The 24664-nt window shown below is 42.3% G+C and overlaps 1 protein-coding gene across 4 annotated transcripts in view; it reads left to right on the top strand.

Moving 5' to 3' along the window:
• The window catches only part of LOC1271324 (1-acyl-sn-glycerol-3-phosphate acyltransferase alpha), a 59612-nt gene extending 36157 nt beyond the window's left edge, over nucleotides 1-23455 (top strand). For all 4 annotated transcript variants that reach the window (XM_061659099.1, XM_061659100.1, XM_061659102.1 and 1 more), the window contains 2 exons: nucleotides 22166-22331; nucleotides 22413-23455. In XM_061659099.1, the coding sequence (XP_061515083.1) occupies nucleotides 22166-22331; nucleotides 22413-22633 (387 nt within the window). In that variant the 3' untranslated portion in view covers nucleotides 22634-23455. The remainder of the gene's footprint in view (nucleotides 1-22165; nucleotides 22332-22412) is intronic.
• Nucleotides 23456-24664: the final 1209 nt, after the last annotated feature.

Consider the following 24664-nt stretch of genomic DNA (forward strand, 5'->3'; position numbering starts at 1 on the left):
ACTATCAAAGAAGGAGAATGGAATATTGAGATACGTAGCTAAAGCTAAGCACATTACGGAAACAGAATCATGGAGACAAAACATCGATAGATTCCGTTTCCGGTTACAATAAAAAGAGATTCAACGGTGTGTTGTACATTTGCTGACACGATAAAGTTAACCTTCAGACAATGTTTCCTTCTCGCTGACGTTTCGGAGTGGCTTTGTTCCGGTTTTTTGGTGCCTGTAGTAAGTTAAGGATACACATGTTTGTACTGTTTCACTGATCTTCTTCTTCTTCTTTGGCTCAACAACCGATGTCGGTCAAGGCCTGCCTGTACCCACTTGTGGGCTTGGCTTTCAGTGACTAATTGACACCCCCCATAGCAGGATAGTCAGTCCTACGTATGGCGGCACGGTCTATTTGGGGATTGAACCCATGACGGGCATGTTGTGAAGTCGTACGAGTTGACGACTGTACTACGAGACCGGCCACTGTTTCACTGATAAGCTCATGTTAATGCCTAAATAAGGGGTATTTGTGTTCCAATTGCATTTATTTTGGCGTTTTTCTTTTCTTCTTTTCTGCGCCTTAAAGTATGCTATGAAGAATATATTGTGTTTAATACGATTTAAAATCTACTTATCTTATTTAATAATCTCTTCGTCGCCTGGGAAGTGTTGAAAAATTTTCGAGCTCCAACAACTTCTACGCCTCGCTGAATTCATCCAGTTACGCGTAGACGCAAATGTTGCTCGCCGTTCCTGTGAAATTGCTGCGTTTTCTTTAACATGCAATGTGACAATGGAATGGCTGGAAAACTTGAAAAGACACAAAGCCATGTCAGAGGTTCACTGTTTTGGAAATTGACTCCATTCCTGCTGAGGAGTACACTTGTTATATCTACTCTTCACTGGGAAATGAGGATCTCCCACTGGGGTAAAGAACACGCAGCATTATTCAAGATCCATAAAATTTGCATAGTAATGAAGTTTAAAAATTTGAGCAACAACCGTTGCAAGCGGATGGCGATGACGTTGATGATGGCAAAGCTCTCATGCTCTGGGCAGAATGATCGGAATGATGGCTGCGTTGTACGGGAAGAAGATGTAATGCTCGTTGGCCCGTCAATTGTGTTGTGTTCGACTTTTCATCCGGGGAGGAAATGTAAACAAATTCGTATGCAGACCCGTCTTGCTTATCTTGCTGAACGATTATTTTCGCCAACGTTTGTCGGTGTATGATTAGCATCAATAAGAAATTATGAAGTTACTGTTCTAGCTGAATGAATATCCAGTGTAGAAGAATGGTAAGGCAGCTCCAAATTTGTTGTGTAATCTTGGTTTTGGGTTTGTTTACGAAACCTTGGTTTACCTTAAATTGCATAAAACTTCACGATAAATTGAGCTCTTTGTCTTTTTCTGGTTTGTCTCAAAACTGTGAAGAATGGTAAATGAATGCTAATCACTCCCCACCCGAGCACCCACAGGTGGGATCAAGCATGTGCGGTAAAGACAGAGCTTCGCTTCATTTTCATGCCAACGTTTGTGCTAGAGAATGAAAAGCGGAGATTAGTCCCGTAGTTGAGTCCATTATCGCGCTGGGTGACATGCTGAAGGTGTCCTAAGTAGGGATCACAAAGATCAAATCCCACGATCCCTTTTTGCTGGTGACGTTGGTTAAATGTATAACCCTAGGTTTTGAGGTTACTTTTAGGTCTGTTTGGGATGGAACGGACTAGATGAACCGTGGGTCTGATAATGGAATTTCTTTCTGCACCGTCATTAATTTGTGTTTGCTCTTTAGTTGAAAGTCAACATTTTTGGGTTGTTTTGTTGAGTCAATGTAGTCAAGTTTACGCAGCTTATTTGAAGACTCAGGGATAGTTTGAAGATTTTTAGTTTGTTTGAAGTATTTCAATCGAAATAATTCATTTATTCTATAATTTGTGGTTTATTAAATAGCACAGATGATCCTAATAAGATAAATAAGTATTGATAATTGCATGCATTTAGGCGATTTAATACTTAAATCATAGAAGCATTGTTGACCCTTTTGTAGAAAAACTATAGTTAAATGATTACAATTGTATAAACTTGTTGAAATTGTGCCTTGAATAAATCATGAAGCTCAGTTTTCCTGATTGGATAATATTTCGAATGGAACGAGCTCGCATCTAGAACTTAACCGAAACAAAACGAATAATTAAACATACCTCCCGTTACCTGTGCTCCCCGCGCCTAGCTTCGTTTCTTATCTTAAGCAAACAGCTCTTGATTACGCATATCGTGATTACAATTAATTACACCCCTTTCCTTCTAATGACTAAATTGCTCCAAAGCAATCGCTTTCGTTTGCTTTTCGTGCCGGGCGGAAAGAACCACCTCGTTTGACGAAACGGTTCTCTCTCGCTCTCCATTTACTACTGTTTGGAGTGGAAAGTGTATAAATGGGTATGAAATTGCATCAGCAACAATAGCAACGACACGAAGCATGATGTATCCCGTTACGGGTAAAAGCATCTCAATTTATGACAACGTCAGCGAACCACGTCAGCCACGCTTGCCATTACCCACACAGCTAGTGTGTTTTGTTTGCCAGAAAGGCTTGTTTTACGACGAGCCCGTGCGCAGTTTTCTTTCATCAAGATAAGCAATTCACCTCAATTGCTTATCTTTCAGTTCGCTCCGTCTGAAGGACTGAAGGACTACACACACACACGATTGCACTTACGAGGCTCCTTGCGGGCTTACCACTTTTGTAATTGAATTAAAAGATGTAATCTCTTTCCGGGCCCTGGTTTTGTTTGGGTTGGTTTGGGTTGTGTTTGTTAACTTCATGGTGCTGCTGTTCAAGCTTTGCATGAATGTTGTCCCTTTTCTTGGTGTAATTTTAAAGTACACTCCACTTGCTGCGTTGAACAACTTTACCGGCGACAGGCAAATTGCACAGACAGTCGAAATTTAGCTCATTTTCATGTAGACGTCTGCGATATAGCGCGCTGCAGTTAGGCAAAGCGGTTCACTTTCTCACTCTTTTCCATCCTCCCAGAATGTCATCGTGAGCGTTGTTTTTTTGTCGAACATTTAAAGTCACTTTTCCGTGGGTAATTCCGAGCAAAGGAAGCAGGAAGCCTTTCCCTGTCTTTGCTCAAAAGTACACCAGAGTGCAGTGGTAGTAGCAATGTCTTCTAAACTTTCAGTTGTAAATCGGCACACAGCCTGGAGGAAACCACAAACGCATAAACATACACCGTACTGAAGGGCAAGGTAGAGACGATAACACAGAGACGATTCAGTTGCGTTGTAAGTAACGCAAAACTGTAGCAGAAGCTGCAGGGGCAATGAGAAGTCGGGTAGGTTTCCCAACAAGGATACATTTTGGGAGGAACTAATTTATTTCTCCACTGGAAGGGTCTTGCGACGATGAAGTCGGATGGCATCTTGGTGTCGCGTAAGATGCTGTTGCTTTCAGGTTTGTTGCCCGTGGAATTTCTGGGCAGATGGCACCACTGTAGGTCGAATTCCTACGGTTGCATAATATCGAAATAATGACTCCATTTTCCTCCTGCCGAGGGGACCTTTTTGTTGGGAAGATCCTTTCCTAGGTCTGCTTTGAAAAAATCGTGCCCATTAGCGTTTGAGAGCAGGTAGCAGGAAAATTGGGAAAGACAAGTGTAGACACCAATGAATCTTTGCAAGAAGAACCGTCTCCAAGAAACTATTACTACTGAAAACAACTGAGCATACTGAGAGCTAGCTTTTCCGTTTCTAGTTCAGGCGCAGGTGTTGTTTGAGAAACACTAGAAAACTGGAAGGAGACTAATTTCTGCTTGGAGAGTGTCACTAGAGACGTTATCATGACATGACAACGAGTGCGTATATATCACCGGAAAGAGGAAAAAACCCAACATTAAAACAACTCGAACCTTTTCCGGCAGCTTCTAGCGCCCCTTTTTGATGAGGCTCTCGCGTAAATGACAGTACGAATCATAATAAAATAATTGCAAACATCCATTTTCACGCGTTTTTCACCGTTGGAAAGCTGGTGGAAAGCAAGGGGCACCAGCAAAAACGGGTTCGCTTTGGATTAGCTCCCACGAGAGTACACAGTTGGATGGGAAAATTATAGGAAATATGACTCGCAACTCGAATGCAAAAGGAGGGTTTTTTGTTGGCACTGTTTTCCGAGCAAAAAACACTCTCACCTTCACTTTGCCCATTCTGAACTTCCCTTTTAGCGCGGGGGAAAGGTTAGGCTGCGCTTATTGCCAATGTGGCTCCCCGAGTTTCTCGTAACGGGTGAGCCGGGCGTGTAGAAAGGAGGCGCTTTTTGTGAGTGTGTTTTTTTATTATTATATTTTTGCACGACATGTCTTTTATTGGGTGGAAAGTGGAAGTGCGCAACAACCCGTGGAGGAAACAAACGTATCGCCGGGAAAAGTGTTGAGCGACGAGAAGAGTGGTGTTGCGCTATTAGGCTGGAAAAGTGCGGGCAAATTCGAGGCTTGAAACTGGTGGCATGCCCACTCCCACCTAACCCTTTACCGAGTACAACGCTTTTAGGTGCTGGAGGGACAAGGGCTTTGTTTCATGTTAGGTTGCTAATAAAAACGGTACCGATCGGTGTTTGGGCTGCGAGTTTGAGATGGTTTGGGTTGTATTGCCGTATGATCAAGCACGCTTTTATGTTTGTGTGCGCTATAGAAACACCACATCCTCCACAGTCACGTCCACGCAGGGCCATGGGGTTGGTGGTAGACGGAAAGGTTGCACAGTACCAGTTTTAATTAAACCCGAGTGTTCCAGCGCACTCATATTTGGGTTATGAACACGGCAAAATTACGGACAAAGTTTTACTCGGGAAAGCTTTATGGAAAAGTGGTGTGAATAAAAAAGAGGTAATGCACTGAAAAATGGCAAGCACTCGCTATGGTTGCCGACGAGTTGAAACTAATTTGTGCGGATTAAAGTTAAAGGGCTTAATCAACAGTTTAACACACACACTTGGGTCGATCTGCGATGGGTAACGTTAGCGTGCAGTGTAATTAAAAATTGAATTGAACGTTGTAACTATTGCGAATGATTCAACGAAAAGGAGTGGATTGCACTATACGTGTGTTGACGCCTAAATGTAGACTATGCGACCATAATATTGAAGGATAACTGTTGCGAAAGCAACTTATTTTTACCGGTAGTCTATAGTAAATTAAATGACACGTTTCATAAAATTTGGTTGTGACAATAAGCTATAAAGAACGTGTCTTTTTTATTCCGATAACGATAGAAAAAGGGCGATGGCGTACCTCACACCTGTACTTATACCCTTCGCACTATAACCGTCTTCGCTTCGGCTTCGTGTCGCGATCGCGCGAGTCGACCTGCGAGTCGATGTTGGCCCATGCAGCAGAAAGCGTTAGGGCATTATTACACTATAATAACTACATTTTATAACTACATTTTAATGGCTTATAAATGGCTATGTTGTACGAACATTATTTAACCATTGATTTTTCGGTAAGCTCTTACTTCTTGGAGGTATTTTTATTGAGGTATCGAATTTTACGATTTATCTGCTATTAGCATGAAAAATAAAGTATATATTAAGGAGCATTTATCAAGTTCAAAATTTCCAGTAACATATTCCATCAAAGTGAGTGATTTTTTAAATGAAACCATCATTTTTCACATCCAAAACCTCAACCCAGGGATCACTGCGCTGAATAATGCATCACGAAACTGCACCCTCCGGTCGAGTTGGCGATAAAATATTAACCACCAAACTTCTAGGTTGTGGATTCACTTGCCCAAGGGGCTAGTTAAGAGCTGGGCAGGTTGTGTATGTTTCTTTTTCCATCCATCCCAAAATTCTCCACCGTCAGTTTAAGTTGAGAAGCTCTTGCGCGTGCAGCGATTATATATTATTCAAAATAGTGAAAAGAACGCGAAAACTCGACATGATGCTTCTGCTAGTGCTGCTGCTACTACTACACACAAGCAATAAGAGCGCTTCGCTTGAGTGTCTGAGGTTTTTCTCGGTGCAGAAGTAATGCAAATTCGATTATCCTTCGTGGGAAAGTGTTCGACCGGTTAGTGTCTGAGTGGTAAATGGTGAAAATCACTTTTGCTGTTTTTTTTTGGAAAGCAGGAAAAGCGAAAAAGCGGTACAAGACACCCCCATTGCGTCTAGTTGGTGTTTGATAAGATGATGTTCTGTTTGAGTCTTTTATGTTTTTTTTGCTTTCGCTTCAAAGGCACTTGGCTGTTTTTGCGCTCTACCACCAAGAGTACGTCCTTGCGGCGAGTCAAAATAAATAAAGTTAGCAATTCATCATAAATCTTGACCAAACAAAACACCAAAAACCGAGGGATGCTTTTGATGATTAAGAAGTGCCGAACAGGGGCAAGGTTGCAGGCAAAGAGGTGGCAAAGAAAATTCCTGAGGAAATTGGAAATGTTTTTTTTTGTTTGCTTCTGGCAACCCCTCGCCACAAATGGAGTAAATAGCATGACTAGTAGTCTAGCAGCAATAATGTGGTAAAGCTGCACAAAAAAAGAAGTTTATAAAAAAATGGTTTGCAAGAAAACAACATGAAACACAAAATATGAAGAGCATAAAAATATAATCATCAGCTCGACGCCGGTAATGTAGCGGATGATTTTTTTCATTTTTGTATGAAATATCGTTCCCTTCTTAAGTTTGAATCCAGATTTCTAATGGAGAAAAATGGGCCTATGCTTAGGTGTGTGCAGCTGGATCACCAAACCAGCTGGTGAGGGGTGGGTGATTTTTAATGGCAAAATGTAATCTGACCGGGCGAGGCCGTTTTACAGCTTAAGAAGAAACAAAAAAAAAAAGAACAGAAGCGTAAATTAAGAGGAAATTAATCATGAGTTAATTTAACCACAAGGATGTATCTATTCCCCCCAAAGAATGGTGTAAGTTAGGGCAGCAGAGTTGTAGTTTTCTTTTTGTGGACGTGGAGTAATGTTTTGTTGGGCGCAAGATTAATGTTCGAATACTTCTAGACGTTTTGGCTGGTTTTCACCCACTGAAAGTTTGATGAAGTGATGTTTGGGATTATAAAAGCAGTGTTTAATATTGTTTGAAATTATTTAAAATTCTCGCAGCCAAAAACTTCCTTAGATAGAGATCTTAGATGCTACAGTTAATTTGCTTTTGCATGCTTTCACTACAATAGCACTGTGGTTCTGCTCACTCCATCCTGTGCAAAGTAAATCATCAAAGAGTAAAGAGTGTAGGGAAAATTAAACTTTACATCACCTACAGCAATCCGACCGGTGAGTATGCACTCATTGATGCTTAATTTGGGGGGGGGGGGGGAACTATATATGCTAGCGAGTTAAAGAAAACAATGGCGTAAGTTTGCAGCACTAGCCCTGAAGTCATTTACCTGATAGAGCGCCAAACCACAACTGCAGTGATTTTATAGAATATGGTCCTTCAGTTGAGAGCAAGCTTTTGCTTGGAATAATTTTTTTTAAAGCACAGTGAGAAACAAGGATAATTTGTTTGAAATTTGGTCAGTTCCGGTACCGTGGAATTTCCCACAAAATTAAATGTTTGGCTCCTTAGGCTTTCATCCATTTTTTTGTATTGCGTTGTACTATTTTCCATTACCTTTAATCAACAAATAAAATTAAGAGAGGTAAACCCATAATTGAAACGTCTAGTAATGGGGCCCTTTCCGTTTTAAGTTTGTAGGCTGATATTTCAGCCTTTCAGCTATTTGTATTAAGTAACCGTTTTCGTGCAGCTATCTAAGTGGGTAAAATATACAGGTGGGCTTATCTCAAGGTGTATGTTATGAACAGCGTTTGTTTACACATATGAAGCCTGACAAAATCTTCTACGCTCGCGACTATTGTAAGGATTTCCGGATGGCTAACCAGAATAGGGCATAGGGCTAAGGTGCCCTCCATTTGTAACCGGGGTTTACGATGGCGGTGGGGAGAGACGACATAAATAGAGCCGAAGGATGCGCCTTCGGCCTCTTAGAACCACACCGAGTCAAAGGGAAGGAATAAAACTAATTTTGTGATTTTTCCCCAGCAGAAATATCCACATTTTTCTCTTTTCCTAAAGTGGCTTTCGCAACAGTGTATGTATTTAGAAGGCTGATTTTTATAGCTTCTGAATGAAGATTTTAAGAATGTTATGTGTTTTCATCAAGCTATCAGAATGTCTGTTTGAGCAAAAGTTTTCACCCGTGCTGTCAAAAAGTGACCTTTGGATGAAAGAAAACATTACCTTGTTTAGTCATTTTTTCGACTAGGTACTCGAATCTAGTTCTAGCTTGGAGGCTGAAATAATCTAGACTGAAAATCGCAGGCTAGTTTTATGTGCGGATTTGTATGGAGTGTTGAGATGATTTTAGCCTCCAACTGTCAGACTCCATATGAACAAGCTTACTAGAGTCGTGGAGGGCCTCAATATAAGTAAATATGTGAATTGTCTGTGTAAAACAGGTTGCATTCTTTAAGGCGAACATACATCTGCTATAAGTAACAGACATTTTTCAATTAATGTTGTCCATTTATGTTACTACTCGATCGATTGTCAATCTCGATTATTTGAATCGTAGGTGTGCACTTGACTCTGTCTAGAGTATAGCATGCCTTTTGATTTCATTTTAACCCCACACACTTGACATTGTGCAGAAATAGAAAATGATGCGATTCCATCCTTCAAGTGGTATTCAATTGATGCGTTTGAAACATAATCTACTTAATGTCGGACAATATTTGTGCAACGTGAATGGAGATCTTTAAGAGGATACACTCGACCGCCGAAAGCGTAGCATGGTAAATCATCTGATACAGTACGGTAGCTGCCCAGCAGCTACTACAAAGCTATTATGTATCAAAAGACCTTCGTGCACGGGCACGATAGATGGCAGTAGAAGCTCTGGCTGTGGTAACGAAGGCAAAGCTGTAATTTACTTTACATTGCAATTGAAATTTATGAACGAGAAGGAGAATTTTTGCTACCAAGAGCTACATCCAGTGCTGCCGGCACAGCTTGCGAACCAGAAGGATAAACCAATGTCCTTCGGAAGGATCAAGCGGTTGAAGTGGTTCGTATTTCGTACGTTCATGATGCAGTGATGCGGTTCTCTGATCCGTGTTTTTGTGCCTCTCTCTCTCTCTCTGTCGGGTGGCTTGGTAAAGCAAAGCTGCATGATTTAATTAGGCGGAAAATTTATTGAAATGCTGCTGCAGATGTCCTTCTGATTGAGTTGAGTGAGTCAGCGCGTGGTAGTGGTGGTTTGTGTGAGTGAGATTTATGAGGTCATTTGGGAAATTGTGTATGATGAGAGTGAGCATCTCTGTTCTGCTGTTGAAGGTAAACGTTTAGAACATTTTATAGAGCTATTGGGTATGTTTTCTGTTTAGTGTATTTAATGTAAATTGTAAAATAATAAAATAATGTACCTTCAACTCTTGACTTACATTTTGCTAGGCGGATTGCATAAATTTAGGCTCAAAAATGTTTGTCATTTGCTTAACCGACATACTTTTGCCATTCTTTTCTCGTTCAAACCATTCACTAAAGGCTGTAAAATTACCCTTTCTTTCAAAAAGCAAAACTCATTTAGATTACAAACTGTGTACCAATTATAGCGTGATTAAGCAAATCGAGCTTTACTCTTACCCAGCTGAGACTTTTCATTGTTGTTGCTGGGGAGAAAAAAGATTGTCCTAATGACAAATTACTTAGCTTGTTCGTTGATAATAGCAATTGTAATTGTAGTTGCTGTCTCTCTCTCTCTCGTTCTTCGATTTACGCTTTATCAGCTCCCTTTAGTAGCTATTTTTCCCTTCGCGCAAAGGAAAAAAGGAACAGCAGTCCCCTTGTTTGAAAGTTGGCCCATTTTTCCGCATCGACAGGTGCAGTGGCGCAAATGACCACCACGGACCAATGGCCGGTCCTGCTCGAGTGATGTGGAAACAAAGACAGTATGGTTTAGTATTCATCCGGTGCGTTCCCACTTTCGCCTGGCTTCATTTTCGGTAACTTTGCTTTAATTGGCCACCGGATGGGATGGAACTCGGGCAAGCGAGAAGGTGGTTATATTTCTTTTATTACATTTCGCTCCGTCTGCTTTGTGTTGATTATCCTGCCCTGGGGTTTTCCTTCCAAAGGTTAACCAAAGTGGGGAGCAGGACACTGAGTATGCGAACACCAGCGAAAACGCTTTCTGCTGCTGTAACTATGCCATGCATAATTAATTAAATAATTAAGACCTTTGGGAGGGTAAAAGAACAAGTGAAATGGCGGGGAAATGGCACGGAAGGAGGCATCATTTTCTTTCCAGTGTTTTAATTTATGTTGATGCCGGCTACTACTGTAGGAGAGAAAGTGTACATGGTTAAGGTTTCAGTGAAATGATTGAAGCACACAAACACTTTGGATAGATTTGTTTGGGGTGAATATCACCTCACACACACGGTTTCCTAAAGTAATGGAACGGATTAATCGGTCGGTATGCGGCATACCAAAGCATACTGGTAGAATTTCAACGAACACGGAAAGATAAGACTAGAGTGAGCTACAAAGAAAGTGCAAAGAAAATCCAGTAAAAATTATCATCAGCAGTTTTGCAAAGCACTTCAGGGAAGAAGGACAAAGTAGTTGTAAATTGAAATGTTTACCACCAGCTTCCTGTTTAAAGAACTTGCTTCCGCCGACCGTTTTTGCGCGCCCGGTTATGAATCGCATGAAATTATAACACTCAACGCACCAGGAAGTATACCAGCGAGAGAGAGAAACCAGTTTACATAGGTTTACCCACCCGTCAAATCCAATAACCACAACGCACCATGCTGGCCGTATTCGTATGGTCACGCAGTCGACGGCATTCCCCGGGCCGGGGCTATGAATGGGGTTTAAATATTTTTCATTCCACTTAAGAGGATCCCGTAAATTGTGCTCATCGTGCTTCCGGGATGTAACGCAAAGGCAACCGAACGGCACGGATACATTCTGTCTGATAATAATCTCTATTAAAAATTCAATGAACCGGGGGAAAAAGAGGAAGTTCAACTGCCCAAAAAACTGGGAACAAACTCAGTTGAAACAGTAAGAGAAGGAGAGAGATTGTACTGTGAATGATAATGCAGGGGCTCTGCACAGTATACGGTAATTTCCGCAGGAAAATTAAAGTAATAATTTGACAACAAATAATACGAGTGTTTTAATCAAAAGCAGCATGCTTCAACAGAAAAGCAGCATGATTCAACAGATCGGTACACATCAAAAGTATCACGAATTTCTTACTGTTAGGCGAAGTAGAATCGTTGCAGCGCCTAAATACATGCAATTTGCAGAGTAAAACTGGTTTGTTACATTTATTTTACTATAAATATTTTTTAGCTCATTTTAATGGTAGAATTGAAGCAAAATTTCATGTTCAAGATCCCTGCAATACTGAAAACGTTGCTTAGAACTACACTCACTCACATGTGAGCACTCGACCGTCCCGAATATGCCCTTTGCTGCCAAATCTCTGCGAATCCTTGGGTATCAACGATGGATTAAAATTTTCCAATTCCTGCCGCCTGTAAGCTTCGTCCCCGTCCCAAGCAGTTTAGCAGCAGCAACCACAACACTGAACGAAACGAAAAATGTTAGCCGGTAATTGTCCAACCATGAAATGGAAATAGAAATTGGTAGTGAAAATAATTTCCCACTCGCTATGGCTTCCACAGTGCGTGGGATGACATTTTCCGGGGCGCCCCAAAAATGGACTGAGAACGAAGGGAAAGGTTTTTGGAAGCAAAGTGTTTGAAAAGTTAATTTGATCATGGTATTATGAATACAATTAAATCATAAAGTAACACCCGAACCCGTTGATATGGCGTTGGTAAGGATTCGAAAATTACAGGGACGGCGACAATGCTGAGGTTGTCTTGTCTGCCGACGGTTGTATCGTTGGACAATAAGATCCGGACCGAAAATCGACAAAACTGGACAATGACGTGCAAAAGGATTAAAGTCCTCTTAAAGGATAGTTTTTTCGGTCCATAATCAGTTCCAGATATTGGTACCAGAAAGCATATGGCAACCGGCACAAACCCATTCAACGTCATCCCCATATCACCATGGATACAACAGCGTTACGTCAATCTGTACCAATCTATGGCAGAACCAACTTGACTGAAGGATTAATTTCATCCATTCGTTCCAATCAACCGAACGCCGAGACGGTTTATGGGTTGAAAAGTTAGCAAACCCGTTATGATTGATTGCTTTGCGGCCACAGCACCACGAGGTGTGATTAGTGAGCAAACGTGAATTCATTCACTCTTGTGGCTGCCAAAAGAGAGGCCGCGTAAGAGATAAACCCTTGAGATGGGTTTTATTTGCAGCAAACAACGGCTTGTCGGCAAAAAGAGGCTGGTGTCCTGTTATCTATTTGCTTCTGCTTTTTTCTTCCTCCCAACAGTCCGGTAAACGGTCAGTTTAATTTAATCCCATCAGCACCAAACGATGATGGTGGATGGACCACGGTAACCACGGTGTTTATTCGGTTTCCGGTTTCTTCCTTTATTTTGTTCACGGGTTTCAGGGTTTGATAAGAATGTAGTGTGCGACGACTGTGGAAAGATACTCGTTTTGCAAAAGCACGAGAAAACAATCGTCCTTACTGCTGCCCACTGTGTGTTGGTGCCCGATAATACGCACAGAAACTATTCCAACACGTCGCTTCAATTGCTCTCCTGAGGGGAAAAAGGGGTTTTGTTGTGAGGTTGGCATCGAAGCACGTCCCTTTTCCGGACCTTTCTGCAGGCTTGTTTCTTTGTTTCTTGCGCCCAGCTATGCCCATTCTCGGGGGGCTCATTTTCTTGTGCTGGGCTCTGTACGTTTGCAACAGGAAAATGGGGACGTGTTTATCTGCTGTAAAGCATGCGAGCGTAGAAAAGAGACCCTTGCAGGATGGGTTTGAGTTAGACAATAAACAGAAAATTATTGCCACTTTTTCCGTTTCGTTTTGCTGCTTTTTTGTTTGTCCCAGCCATGGCTGTGTTTCTCATTGCTTGCTTTTTCCTTTGCAATTCATTTGATTGGCAAGTTGATAGTTTGGTTCATGGCCTTTTGCACAAACTGCCTGCGTCTCCAGTTGAACGTTTTTCTTCGCTTCAAACTCATCCATCTACCGAGATCAGAATCAGTCTTGGTAAATTGTTTCTTTCTTTCGAGCATCCATTTTCGAAGCTACTAAGAGGAACTGTCTCTCTCCTCAAATTCTCCTATTGCCTGATTACTAGCTGGTTGTGCTACTGGCGCACTAACGAGATGCGTTTGGTGAGGGAGTTTTCTGGCGGGTACCATTCTAACGGAATGAATTTTACTCTATCTTTGTTACATTGTGAAAAGAGCGACGATGGCAAAACGCCACGGGTGAGATAGTATCGTACCAGTGCAGTCTATCTACCGCCAAAAGGCACTAACTGCAAGAAGGTAGCTGGAGCGTTGATTCATTAACTCGAAAGGGCAGACAATGTAGTCGTTGAAGCTGCGGGATATTATTTATGTCCAGCAGTGAGCAGGCCACTGTTAACGCAGGACGATTGACGATAAACTGTACCAGGCTGATCATTAAATGGACGATGATGGTGGTACTGAAAATGTAGCACATTGTACTCTATTCTGTAAGAAAATGGAATGATTTTTTCCTGAAAATATGAGTAAAACTAAACGAAACTACATGCTAGAAACAAAAAGCGCCAAAAGTTATGCAATCAGATGAACAAAATATCGCTTGCAACACACAGACTTGCGCCTGAAGTTAGGCAAGCTGCAAAAAATACATCCATTGTCAGCATCTCGTTTTTGCGCTAAATGAGTGATATGTTCTTTGCCTACATTGAGGCGCATTATCTCCAAGGAACAAGTCAATAGAGAGTAAATTGTAATTATCACTAAAACAAATGATTAATATTAGTGATTGGCAGTCAATTCACCTAGACAGGGGGTTATCGATAATCTAGTTTCCGTGTCGTTATTACCAACACGCCTTACTCTATTACCACATTACCAAATGCGTCCTGGTGACCCGTAATGTACTAGCAAAGCCAGCAATGAAGCCATGTGAAATGGCCCAGAAGTGGCCACTAGTCGTGACGCTGTTTATGACTCTCGTCGCAATCAATTATCGCATTTCTCGCCTCGCCAACGCTCATGCTTTCTTCGCGTTGTGCAATGAATCAATGCCATTTCTTTTTTTTTCTTTTTTTTTCATACACTTCCCATATGAGTTTGTATGCGTTTTTTACTCCTTCAGCCAATTGCTTGGATGTGGGGGAGATCTGGGAACAGCAACAGCAAACACCCGCCCATACAATCCCAACCTCTGAGTTATCGTCTTTCTGACGCCATCCAGAGGGTCTTTCTGCAGATCTGTACCAACATCAACGCCACGGAATGATGGTGCCAACATGCTGCGTTTATTTAATCAAACAATTGTCGCCGGTCGACAACAACACGTCCAGCAGCAGGACTTTGTGGCCGCTGGCGACGAACAATGCATAATCCTGCTGGAGACAGTGTGGAAAGTGTGTTCATTGCGCTCGGTCGTTCCAGCATGCCTTGAAGCACGATGACGATCAAGGCTGCAGGGCGGGACCTGATGCAACGGTGGTGTAAGTGCATGGCTTGACCCGTACCCCAGCACTTAATACAGTCCATCTTTATTTCCCTTCTTTCCATGTGCGCAGTGGTTCCGGGGGCATCGCTCGTAGCAGTGCAGTAAATCGAGTGAAATCCACTGAAACTCAGGGTATTTCAGTTTTACGATTATTACTATTGCGTTTTAGAAATGTAGGGGGGCTGGTGGCCTTGCTCGGTGCATTAGCCAGGGGTTTTTTGTAATATAGAGTCCACACAGGGTCAAACGATGATGAGCGAGTAGCTTTGCTGAGGGTATTTATTGAGCTTTGTTTGGGGAAAATATTCATAAAGAAAGAAGTACGTTTCAAACATGGTTTGGGATCAACTTGTGACATTTGCTCATATTCAGTGACGGAAAATTTCAAGCATAATTTTGCGCCAGGCCAAAATCCGATCAATTAACTACGCTATCGGATTTCCCGCTCCCTCGTTGAAGGGTCTAGCAGCGCCTTTTATTGCGTCCCTGTAAAATGTCCCCCATGCGGGATGAATGCACGGCGTAACAAGAGCACAGCTTCGGGCACCCCATGAAATGGGTAGGAAAGTGATTTACATACGTATAAAATTACTAAATGAAACGAGCATAACGGGGGCCGCGATGAGAGCGAGCGATAAAAACAAACACGTGCAAAACGTGGCGATGCATGGCGGGGAAAATGACACTTTTTTCGACAGCCATAAAGCGTCAGATAAGAATCATAAAACAACGATGAGCCTGGGCGCTTGGGATGGTAATTTCCATTTTCCAAAAGGTGTCATTACAAGGCTGAGGAAACGTTTCGCGAGGAAGCGAAAACGAGTGGCTGTAGTGAGCGGTGTCGAGTGCTCTCCGGGTACGGTGAGAGCACTCAGTGGAATGACTCATTTTCTGGGGGTTTGCGATAGTCCTCAGTGAAGATTCACGTCACCTCCCGGGAGGGCATTAGAGAGTGGCATTGAAAGCTTCGGACTTAATTATACGCCTATTTTAAATAATATAATTTCACCACGCATCACACCCCAAGAGCTGCAGTCGGAGCGCCGGTTGATGCGCATTCCCTCAGGGCTGCCGTGTTGGTGCGCTTCGATGTCCTTGCCCGGCAAAGCGCCAATCACACCGACAGTCGAGTCGTTAGTCAATCGCATCCAAACGCGGCAATGGTGGTGGTGGTGGTGGTGTTGAAAAATTAGCATTAGCACGCACATACACAGCGCTCAAACCCTCCTCGGTGGCCACACCGTCCAAATCACAGTCACGTGCGTCGACGCTGGGTGAATCGATTCGAAATTGTACGCCAACATGAACTTCCGGTGGAGGGCGTTTGTGCCGAACATGATGGAGAGCGTGCCGGAGTGTGCGCGGCTGCGAACGAGGTGCGTTTATGATGGTATCGTAAAAAAGTATGAGCACCGATGCACACAAACGGTGTCTTTTGAGCAGGATCGGGGAACAGACACGGAGAGGGTCGTTGGACCCCTTTACCCCCGAAGCCGTGGAAGAAATTTCCAATGAAGAGGGGGGAAACCAATGGTTGGCGAGGGGACGACCGGTTGTAGCATAATTAACCCAATAAAAGTCCCGAACAAAAGCCAAGTGGGGTGGGGTGGCTTCGCACTGGAACTGATAATAACGTAAACAAATTTGCCGCCGATAGTGATCTTTCGTTACGTTCGTCTTTTCGGTGGACGAACGCCACTGGTGAAACCGGAGCGAAACCGGAGGGGCGAGATTTATCCTTTCAATGGCTTGGGTTGAAGCGTTTGGTTTTGGTCCTTCGAACCGGATGGGCCGGGTGTTGGGTGAGTTTTAGTGGTGTTTGTTTGTTTTTTTTCTTCTGTGGGTTTGGTTTTGCAATCACTGTAAAGGTAGTCGTAGTCGGTAAAACTGACAAAGCTAAAGGGGAAAACTGTCCGTTGTTGTTGTTGTTGCTCTGTCGGGTTTGAACGAAGGCACAGAGAGCGGAATCCACTGGCTTTTATGTTACCACAGGATGACAAACTACCAAACTGTGGGGACCGGTGTACGGTTGACTCCGTTCCACAGGGGCATCGTACGTTACCGTGAAAGTTCAACCGAAACTGTTTGCCCATTTCCGGCTACTGTGTGTGTTGGTGTGTGTGTTTTGAGCAAAGGTTGAGGTGGGTTGAGAGCAAATATTTGGTTCATCGTTGATACCCTGGGTTCAAACGGAGATAGCTCAAAATGGGTAAACTTTAAAGAGAGTTTGATAAGCGTAGCATTATGTTTTGCGATACAAAAGGGGTTTGTAGTGAGTTATCACGCAGAAATAATTGTTTGCTTTAAGGGTCGTGACATCGAGAATGAAGTAGTTAGTAATAAAATAGAGCGCGAAAGGTCTAATAGTTGAACATTATGATTTAAAGTATGACAATGGTTGAAATAAAGTGATTATATTTCATATTGCATAAATGTAGGCGTTTTTTTTAATACGCCTGAAGGTATGCAATAGCACAAAGGGCCATTCGTGTAAATATTCGTTTAAAGCGATTATATTTAATATTGCATTAATTTAGACGTTTTTTTACCAAATAAGCCTGAAGGTATGCAATAGCACAAAGAGGCTATTCGTGTATTGATATATTCTTATTGCCTATAAGTAAATACCATTCCCATTTTGACTTGTTTCATCTCGAAATGCTTACCCCTTTTCCATCTCCCCTACTCTTACAACCAACCATTCACAGCATTAATTTACGCACGAAACTTGATTATCTTGTCAAAACAGTTGCCAATTAATACTTTCACTCCCGTTCCCCGTTCTTTCGCTAATCGTTTGAGGTCAGCAGAAAACAGGAAGCGCCTCGGGGGAAAACTTTTTGCCACCCCGTCCTACTGCTTCCCTTTGCATGATTGTATGTCTTCCTTGGAACGATAAAGGCGCTACGAAAACTAAGTCCTTTTTATGCATTCTTCATCACATCTTTCAACCAGCTTGTATCTTATTTAAGCTCCCTTTCTTTACCCCAGTACAACCCTTTCTTTGTGCTGGATAGTTTCATAGTTTCGTTACATTTTTCAGTATGAGAGTGGAATAGTAAATTAAAATGCCACACTCCTGTCCTCACTGCCCTTCATCCGGTCAGCTATACGTGACGATACTGGATGGGCAATATTCATCACTATTTTCCACACCCCTTCCTACACATGCTTGAGGAATGATGCTGATTATTATTTATCAATTTCGCACCACTTGCTTCACTTTACTTTCCGTCGGCCGACAAGGCCAGGAAAAGCCTTTTGGGACCGGAGCCAACAAAACTTTGCAACGTGTTAGTGGGTAAAACTTTTCCATCAGCTCAGCATGGTCCTTTATTTTGGCGGCTGTCCTTTGGGTTCGTTTATCAAACGATCGTTCCTCGATTAGGCAACCGAGGGCTTGGCTTGGTGGCAGAAAAGGTGGAGGTGAAACTGCCAAACTAGCACGAATGCGTCGTAATGTTGAATGATATATTTCTTTAGTACCACTTTTGGATGTGCGTAGCACCGGACTGTGAGTGTGCCTTCGACGTGGTAATAAATATCAAATTCAAATCAAGGCTGCACAGGGTCGGGCTTTCCCGTTTTGCCCTTCTTCTTGCCTCTCGTAAAAGCCGAACGCTCCTCGTTGAGTGGAGCGGATTTACACGCATGGAAAACGCGTGTAGTCGGGTTTATCTAGAACTCCACATCAACCGAAAACCGCGAAGCACGCAAAACTGTAACCAAAACAGACACTTGCGAGAGATTCGAAGAGGTTGAAAAGAGGGGAGCATACAGGGGATGAGGAACATAAAACATATTTTTTCGAAAGCGGAAAACCAATGTGGAAGAATTGGAAAAACTTGAGGATCGTGAATGGAATGCATAAAAAAGTGCGGGTTTCCCCAACAGCTCGTGGCGTGTTTTCTTCTGCCATGGAGCAAAGTGGTATGCTGGCTGAAAGAATGTTGCTTTATGCGTATATTAAAGAGGACAGAAGCTTTTTGTTAAGAGGGGCATGCGTGGTGAGCATCAGATGTTGCCGAAAATGGGACTCAGTTGTTGTTATTCTGGAAGAGTTAGATTTGATATAAACAACATCATAGAGATCTTTCAAGTTTCGTGTAAATATTATCATTTAGAATATAGTTTGGTTGAAAGTGCCGAATATATTGTTATTGAGGCTTTGTGTAGCGTTTTTAAGCATACATTTAGCGTGTAATATGGAATTTAATAATAATAGTTCAAAACGCCCAAAAGTATGCAATTTACATATCAAAACGTGAGGAATGAGCATACCTGTTTTGTTTAAGAAAGCATATTATTGTCGTTTGAGCTGTTTATTATATTTCTCCTTCAAAATGAAGAATGAGAAACAAAAACACATAAATCCTGCAGCGTAAAAAAATATTCCGATAATGCGCTTCATATTACGCATCAAATGGAGCAAAAGTTTTCTCCTTTGCTATCCGGCCGCTCCATCATGCGTCGAACGCAGTGTTGACCTCGTTTGGTTGCGAAAAAATATTGGAAACTGTTATTCCCCATTTTTACCGGGAGCAAAGGATGAACAACTTTTACCCCTCTCCGTTGCCATACATTACCGAGACAGAGTGCGGTTGGTGCGTGTACTATTGATGAAGCGTAGAGAAATGGGTAGTTTTCTTTAAGGGAAAAGAAAATCTTAAACCGTTGTGAAATCAATGGAACAATTGCTGTTCCTTTCTTCTTTCTTTCCTTGCTCCATTGCTGCTTACATTTATGGAGAAAACTTTTCGCCCGCCCGGATAAAACTAGTGAAGCCTGGTAAAACGTACTTCGTATCTGGCCCAGAATCTATCGACCATCTAGGATCTATTTTGCTAAGCCGCCGTGACCGTGCCGTAGTGCCGTAGCACCTGGAAGCTTTGGAAGTTTTCTCTCCTTGGCACTGTTTTCTCCTGCTGAGACCTTCCCGCAGTTTCGGGCCCGTGTTTCGGAGCGTTGCGTTTGCTGAAGATGGTGCAGATAAAAAGTAATGTTTAATCAATGTGGCAATATGGCGAAGCGATTTAGATGGAGATAGAAACAGCATGGTTCACTGTGCGGCGGTGGTCCTAATGGTGTTTGCCTGCCGAGTTCTTGAGTGTTATTAAAGGTGCATTTGGAGGAAATTTAGCAAAACGAGTGCGACTAGGCCAGCGATAAATCTCACCGGGATGATGGTATAGCAGAAGGTTTCGAAAGCCGGCACGAGGTTTCGCTTTATAATGGTTAATCGATGTGAGGGCTCAATGGAATGGATGTTTATAGTGTCGATTTGGAGTTGAACGATCGTTTCCGGGGAAGCGGGGATAGCGTTTTAGTATCATTACCCACACCGTACCGTGGTTGTTAAGAAAGGGAAAGGATTTTCTTGAAATATCCGTAGTCGTACCAATCGTTTAGATTGTACGACGTGATCTTGTGATCGAAGCTAATGACGCAATTCAAAAATGTCTATCAAACGTGTTATCGTTTACTGGATAGAATAGCCATTCCATAAAAAAAGAATATTTAGACGAAGACATCACTCAAAGTGAAACCCTTTTAAAGTTTACTGACAGGATCGTAAGCTTGTGGCGTTGAAAGTTTACGTTCGAAATTTGCACTTTGTCACCCACATCGTCGTTCCGGTGTCAAAGACTGCCGCGAAGGGACTCCCCGAAGGTTAACGATGCTGAATCAAGCCTCACAAACGGACTGTTACTGAAGGGTAAGCAATTTTTTAAACATTTGCTTCCCTCTTGGCGTTGCTGCCGGTTAACACGCAACCGTTCACTACCCAAACTAACCCCACAAACAATGGCATGAGAAGATCGTGGAAAATCGAAACGTTCCTTTGGATAAAAAAATACAGTCCTCGAGGTTAAAGGATCTTCCTGTCCTTCTTCTTTTTTTCTTTTCGATGAAAGTAGTGAAAATTTAAAAGTAGCAAAAACACCTGTCGGAGGACACTGAAAACGCAACCAAAAAAAGGGTGATGTCTATCAAACACAAACCTTCATCAGGTTGGTTAGGCATTCTGTGTTAACATGCTCGTTTTTTATTGTCTTTTTTTTTGGTTTAGTTTTTTGTGAAAATTTATCCCCAGCCGTACGGAACGAAATGTTTTTCATTGCCACAGAGCACTGATTTTCGAACATTGCGAGCGTTTGTTCTTGAACTTGAGAAAGCAAAATAGCACCGCATTCGCAAAACAAACCTAACCACAGCGTGTCGGCTTTCGGCCACGAGCCACGAGTTTTCAGCAGGTTTCGTTTGGCAGGTTTGTAGCAACATGAGTTTTGTTCGTTTTGTTTCTAGCGCACCGCAAAATGCGATGTTTTTCCTTTGATAGCCGGAGCGGGTATCGTGTTCCAATTTCTTCCACGAACACGAAGGATGGGTTTGTGTGTTTTTTCACCGTACCCGGTCAATCGAACATTCGATGATGTTGATGAAGATGTTCTTTCCCCTTCTGTCGATTAAAGCCGTCTCCGCATTGATGTTGCCAAAAGGAAAAGGACAACTAAAACCAGCATAATCTTTCGCATCCAGTAGCTTATGTTGCTCGAGATGGATGATGGAAATAGAAGGGAGATAAAAGAAGGAAGACAAAAATGAAGTAAAACAAAACTGTCTGTACAAGGGCTGTGCTTGCTAATAAAATATTTATTCAAGAGGGTGTAATATGAAATAATAAAAATTTATAGAGACATACATTTTGCATTGCCCTTTTTTGTTGTTGCGCAATGGCCAGCGATGGTGGCGAGGTGGATGAGGGAGACGAAACATGCTGTCGAGAGTAACGACCGTATCGAAATTACTTGCTCTCGGACGTTTGTTTCGTTTTCATGCTTGAGTATTTGGTAATCGCGCCGAACGGGTGGGGTCAGTAAGTGAAGAGAGCAATTGGATTCGAATTAAGATGTGTTACGACCACCGATCGGTGTGAGAACTTGTGTGGTTGATGTCACATATTTCGGATATTATGTTTTTTTACTGTTCTGCTCAAAATATGTCAATTAATGTATGCTAAATACAAAGCTATAATGATTGAGCTCGCTTCAAAGCGTCAAAACGGTTAAAATATTAAATTGTTATGTACTTTGCATAACAGCAGGCGCATCAACAGAGTCTTTGCATAAACATATATTTGCATTTTTCCTTGTTTATTGTATGCATGGTATGGTATTTAAATAAAAATATATTAAGGCCGGGCGACATTGATCGTACTCGCAAGTGTAATTTCGATATTCACTAGCGCATCTGGCGGCGGCTGGTGGAAGCTTTTTTTAGTCATCGAGGGAATAGTCATGCCGAATCTCAAAATTAAGTAGTTTTTTCATTCGTTTTCATTTTTGTCATGAAAATGGATGCAATGCATGCAGGAAATGTGCATCTACCTTTAACGAAACAAATCGGTGCACTAAAGTTATGCTAAAGCGATCAATGAGAAACAGGTACTAGCCCGTAGTCCGTGCATGCAAAATTCAACATAATAACCCTTGCTTTGGCTTCTCCGCCCGCAGGCAAAGCTGCTTTTCTTCCCCGAGGGTACGCGTGGCACCGGTGACAAGCTGCTGCCATTCAAGAAGGGATGCTTCCACGTCGCCGTCGAATCGCAAGCCTTCATTCAACCGGTGGTCATTTCGAAGTACCATTTTTTGAAATCCAAAGCGAAGATCTTTAAACGAGGTAAGGTGACGGGGCTAGGCTCCACAGTTTGAGCTTTTGAGGGGATTCAAGGTTCTAATCGCTGCTGTTGCTTGTTTGCAGGGCAAAATATCATCAAAATTCTACCGGAAGTGTCCTGCGCGGGCCTTTCCAAGGACAACATTCCAGCGCTGATGGAGCGGGTACAGAAGATGATGCAGCGGGAGTACGAACAGCTGTCGGAGGAGTCCCTTTCGATCAACAATATTAGTGAGGTGCATTATACTCAGCGATTGGCGATGGGTCTCCTCAGGCTCTGTAAACGTGCAATACAAAACAATTGACCTGGGCAATGAATGTTTTTGGGGTTTAGGAAAAGAAATCAAAAGCAGAAAAGACAGAGAGGAATGCTGCCACCAAGTGCTTTTTCCCAGGTATGGGAAGAAGTAGACAGGTTCACCAATATCATCATCATCGCCTTATCGCTAACGGATAGACAGTATAAAACAAACCTCCTCATTGATCAGAGAGCTTAGTAGTGGCGATTAGCGTTCGGTTTTTGTATTTACTGGGATGTGTGAATTTAAGTTATGTCTCTTCTAAAGTCCATCATTTTTTTTTCTTTCCAACACGCACCTTTAGTTATTGAAGATTGAAAAAATATGGCTAGCCAGTGTAGCAAGCACAAACGAAAGGAGATGTGAACGAATCGCGCAACGTTTATTTTCCTAACTTCCTCCGAGAGTCTATATTGTTCCTGTAGTTTAAGGGCACAGTGAAAGCGAGATGGGAAGGAAGATCCAGATTATCAGGTGTTTCGGTGCGGGTTTAAAATTGTTTCAAGTCCAAGGAAGCTATCAATCAATCACGAGGTGGAGGAGGACTGTGAAGCAATATATCGGGAAAGAGTGGCAGTGGCTTGTAAATAGCGTACAAAGTACAGTAGTTTTAGAATTTTATTCAAGAGAGCAAACTAGAGTTTAGGATGATGAAGGGTCGGGTAAGATGTTACTAGGTTGACACCAAACAAAGCAAAACAAAACGGGAAGAAACAAACGTGTAAGTGCACGTCGTACTATGGGGACAGTGACAGCGGCGTCACTCTTTTGCCGTACGCTCAATGTGATACATACATTAAAACGAAGCAAAAGCTCCAACAAAGAAGAGATGCGTGTTTTTTGGAGAAGAGAACTGTGCAAGAGAAAACCCCCTTTCCGTTTGCAAAATGGCATTCACCGAGATTATGTGTGTTGTGTAGCCCACCCAGGCCCACAGGCGTACAAAATCCCAACACGAAAAGGGAAGCCAGTTTATTGCTCTCGAAGGAATTTACCAACTCCTGATCCGACAGGGATAGGTTTCTTTGCAAGCGTGTGCTGGATGTGAACTAAAGGGACAGGTAAGTAAGGGAAGAACCTACCCGGGCCGGGTGGAAAGGAAATCAATTTTACTAAAAAATGTACAACTTTTACTGTGCGGTCGTGCGCAGAGGTGGGATGAAAGTATGTAAAGTTGACTTCAATTAGGATCTTACAAATTGTAGGGAAACTTTACTTATCAAGAAGGGTTGCGTTTGTAAGGTACAGGCACAAATGTAGACCTAATGTATCCAAATATCCTTTGGGAAGTACGTCCAAAAACCAAGTACAAACTGTTGTAGTAGAAGTTGATAGTACTGATTCCCACTGGCCGTGGATGTGATGACTCACATGAAACCTCTCTGCCAAGAGAATTCCGATTATGAGCCTTCCACCTATTGGCTCAATTGAATTTTTGACGCTCTCGCCCGTGACATACAATTAATGGAGAAACAAAGCAAAAAAGAAACACAATTCTTTTACCCGCAATTACACTACTCCTAATTGCAATTCCAGCGGGGCATGAAACAAGAAAAAAGGAAACATCCGAAAGGTTGTAATTGTGCTGTCAATTCTGATTTGCTCAGGTTGATTAATGATTCTGGACCAAACTGCTAGGGACGGCTGGAGGGACTAAGGGATGTCTCAGTAGAGTCCCTCCTGAAAGTTGATTGAGAGAGGATGAAGCTATTTCTAAAGACAGAGAGAGGGAGATAGGGTGTATATTAGAATAAATCGAGGCTGTTTTGATAAACATATGAAAGACTGAATTGGAACCTCTTGCCATCCTCAGAGATCTTTATATTTGTTATTTGTTATTTATTATTTAAAATTCAACGGACCGCAAGTGGCCCACTTGAAGCGAAGTCATTTACATACTGCATATTCCTGGGGTAGTCCTTTGATAAGCGTTAGAGGGATGGACATTGAGCGTTAAGTGTGGATGATGTTATTGAATGGATGAAGAAGGTTTAATGATCTGTTTGTCCAGCTACACAATGATAATATTAGAAGAAG

Source organism: Anopheles gambiae, chromosome 3 (assembly GCF_943734735.2).
Source record: "Anopheles gambiae chromosome 3, idAnoGambNW_F1_1, whole genome shotgun sequence".
NCBI lineage: Eukaryota > Metazoa > Arthropoda > Insecta > Diptera > Culicidae > Anopheles > Anopheles gambiae.